Consider the following 3,393-nt stretch of genomic DNA (forward strand, 5'->3'; position numbering starts at 1 on the left):
CTGACTGTTTGCTGTGGAAGGTTGCTATAAACGACAGGGTTTGTAAATCCTGGTTATCAGGAGGCCTGTTCAATTAGAGCCCTCGAAAATACTAATTTATTTTCTTCTCCTCTGCAATGTGTTGTTGCAGCTGCCACCTAGTGCTGATGCTGATGTGTGCAGAGGTGAACGCCTCAAAATCAGCCCTCTGGAAGTGAAAGTTATACAGAAAAGCCAGAGTGGCTCCAAAGTCCATAATTAGTCTCCATAAAGATGAATTCATAATCAAAAATCGTTAGTACCCAAGTTTTACCTCCATGAATGCTAAATTACTTCATTATTTTCCCCTGTTTCCATGGAAATCACCGAGTGCTTCTGGGATGTGAGGCTGTAAAGTATTGCAGCACCTGCTTAGCAAGGCAGAAAAGAATTTTTCTATTACTTTTGTATTTATTATGACCAAATTGTCCCTAACCATGCTGGAAAGGAATAGGGGTGTTAATGAGTACATGACACTTTTGTAATGCTCCTAACATGTAGAATCATAGAATGACCTGGGTTGGAAGAGACCTCATCTTGTTCCAACTCTTCTGCAGTGGGCAGGGACACCTTCCACTCTCCCAGGTTGCTCAGAGCCCTGTCCAACCTGGCCTTGGACACTTCCAGGGATGGGGCAACCTATAGCAGGGCCTCCTCACCTTCACAGTAAAGACTTTTTTCCTAATATCTAATCTAAACCACTCTGTGAGTTCAAAACCATTCCTCCTTGCCCTGTTACTCCAGGCCCTTGGAAACAGTCTCTCTTCATCTTCAGGTATGGGAAAGCTGCTATCCAAATAATAACAGGGGTTGGGCAGAGCTCTTGTTTCTTGTTCTGGATGAAATTTTGTGGGTGGGTTTCCACTGCAGGAGCTGCAGTCCAGCCCTGACCCTTACTGGGAACTGCAGGTAGTAAGGTTGTGTTTGTGTCTGTACAAGCAGTGCCCACCGGTGCTGCGGAGTCCGGGAGAGACAGCGCAATACAGACCCCCCCTACTGATGAATGAATAAAGACCTTTTAATCCCTCTTCCCGGTCTGGTGTGGGCGGCTTCTCCTTGGGTTGGCCTTGTCTCACGTGCCGTGTCCCTGACGTGCCCGTGTTCCCGCAGCGATGTCCTGCCCCGAGGGGCAGGAGTACCGGCAGTGCGGGACCCCCTGCAACCAGACCTGCCGCTCCCTGTCCTACCCCGAGGAGGACTGCGAGGAGCTCTGCCTGGAGGGCTGCTACTGTCCCCCTGGCCACTACCTGGACGAGCAAGAGCACTGCGTGCCCAAGTCCCACTGCTCCTGTTACTATGACGGGGAGATCTTCCAGCCGGAGGATGTTTTCTCGGATCGTCACACCATGTGGTGAGTGTGCCGTTTGTAAGTCATCCCTCAGCGCTGTGGCTCAAATTCTTGGGTAGCTGGAGTGGTTAACTGGGTCAGTTCCTGTCCCTCCAGCAAACCAAGGGGTGAGTTTTGCTGTTGCATCTCTATCCAGTGCCACCTTAGTTCAGAAAACAGTCTTTTAAGCCCCGTTCTGTGAACAGTTCCTGCCAGTTTGAAATGGAGTTTAATTACTGACAACACCCACTCTGCAGGCTTTTAAAATGTCACTTTAATGTACTGTGATACATTCCTTAAACATTAAAACCTAATTACCTCCATCAGAGATACAAATATTAAAGAGAGTTTCTAATTGTTAAATTGAGTGGTGGCACACTGAGAGGGGGAACGTGATTGCTGGGCAGCTCCTGGCAAGCCCAGTTTTGGGCACACTATCTCCTTTTTTATCTCTTTACCATGAAAATCCTAAGTTCCAGGCACTAGATGGTGCCACAGCAAAACTGCCCATTTCCTTGCCCAGCTTTATCCCTGTTACCATGTTAGTGTATCACATCAACTCCAAGGGAAGGTTTGCCTCTAAGGTTGACACACAAAATGGATGGAGAGAACAAATCAGCTCCAATGAGAGGTGTAATTTTAATACTGGCAAGTTCCTTGTTGTCTGAAAACCAAGGTGTTAGTGAAAGCTAAATGTCATTGCATTAACTATAAGCTCTATTTGTTTTTTTTTGGTTTTTTTTAGCTATTGTGAAAATGGCTTCATGCACTGCAGTACAAACAGAGCTCCTGGTGCCTTCCTGCCTGATGTTTTTGCTGATGAAAGACCATCTGCCAGAAGTGAGTATGTCTTAAATAATTATTTCCTGTTTTTTTCTTTTTTTTCCTTATTCAGTTTCTCGATAATGTAGAACAGGGAAGAAGCACTGGAGGTTGCAATGGCTGTGAGTGTTTTTCTAATTATGGTTTTTTTTGGTTATAGGATAGAAACAAAAGTTTTGCCTGAGAGGGTGCAGAACTCATTGACTCTCACCTTTCAAAATCATAATTAGCTACTGTAGTCTCTTTTGGGCTGAAGAGGTTAAAGGAATCACTTGGCAGGGATCTGAGGCCCCCAGATTTTGAGGATCACATGCCATCACAGAGCCAGCAGTGCACTGGAGAAAGGACAGCAGTGCTAGGGGACTTTTCGGGGTTTCCCACTGATAGAATTTATGGGGTTGTGATTGGAGAGGGGGTTTGGGACCGGATGCACCTCAGAGGGGACTGGGCTAGCGGGCCTTTGGAGAGGCTTGGAAATATCTGGGAGCTGGACTTTGATGATCCTTGTGGGTCCCTTCCAACTCAGGATATTCTAGGCTTCCACGATGCCTTTGTGAACACCAGGGGTAGTGCCAAACATGGTGTCTTCCATGGCACTCTGCCAAATGCACCTGTACATGGCGCTTGGAGACAGTTTTTGGTTGGTATTAGCTGATTCCTTAGAGACAAAGGGTCACTGTTGGTCTTTGCATCTTCTGATAAAGTACCAGGCATCCTTTTGCCAAAGCTCCTGGCAGAAAACTCTGCAAATCCAACTGTAGGTACAGGGTAGTGACCTGCTTAATGTCCCTTGGCAGACCACCAGGTTGGCCCACCTGTTTTTCAGGTGAAGCCTTCTGGGTGTATCTCTCACCCGCTCTTCCTTTAATGCTGTTAGGACATGCTTTTCCTGATATCAGGGTGTTTAAAACTTATCAAAACCTCAGAGGGGCATTAGTGCTAATAGTGCTTGAAATAATGACCTGGAGCTGCTTGGGACATTCTGATCTTCTGACAGAATCTGGAAGTCTCAAAGAGCTTGTATTTAAGTTAAGGGTGTTGCTATTTGCAGTCACTAAAGTCATTATACTCAGTGTGGAAAGTGGGTCTAAATACAATCATATGTTATGCTGTTGCTCCTCAGAATATCAATTTTCTGGTGACGTGGTTATTTTTGGAATTGCACTGTTATGTTTAGAGCAGCTTTTTTTTTTTTTTTTTTTTTTTTTTTTTTTTTTTTTTTTTTT

The 3,393-nt window shown here is 45.5% G+C and overlaps 1 protein-coding gene across 1 annotated transcript in view; it reads left to right on the forward strand.

Annotated features, from left to right (window-relative positions):
- Nucleotides 1-3,393, forward strand: part of VWF (von Willebrand factor) — a gene marked incomplete at its 3' end in the record, with an annotated part of 63,101 nt that overhangs the window by 34,196 nt on the left and 25,512 nt on the right. The window contains exons 16-17 of the mRNA XM_027906770.1: nucleotides 1,129-1,369; nucleotides 2,091-2,185. Coding sequence (XP_027762571.1) covers nucleotides 1,129-1,369; nucleotides 2,091-2,185 — 336 coding nt within the window. The remainder of the gene's footprint in view (nucleotides 1-1,128; nucleotides 1,370-2,090; nucleotides 2,186-3,393) is intronic.

The sequence above is a fragment of the Empidonax traillii genome, unplaced genomic scaffold (assembly GCF_003031625.1).
Source record: "Empidonax traillii isolate 1590-97213 ecotype Southwest subspecies unplaced genomic scaffold, ASM303162v1 scaffold1355:size217225, whole genome shotgun sequence".
NCBI lineage: Eukaryota > Metazoa > Chordata > Aves > Passeriformes > Tyrannidae > Empidonax > Empidonax traillii.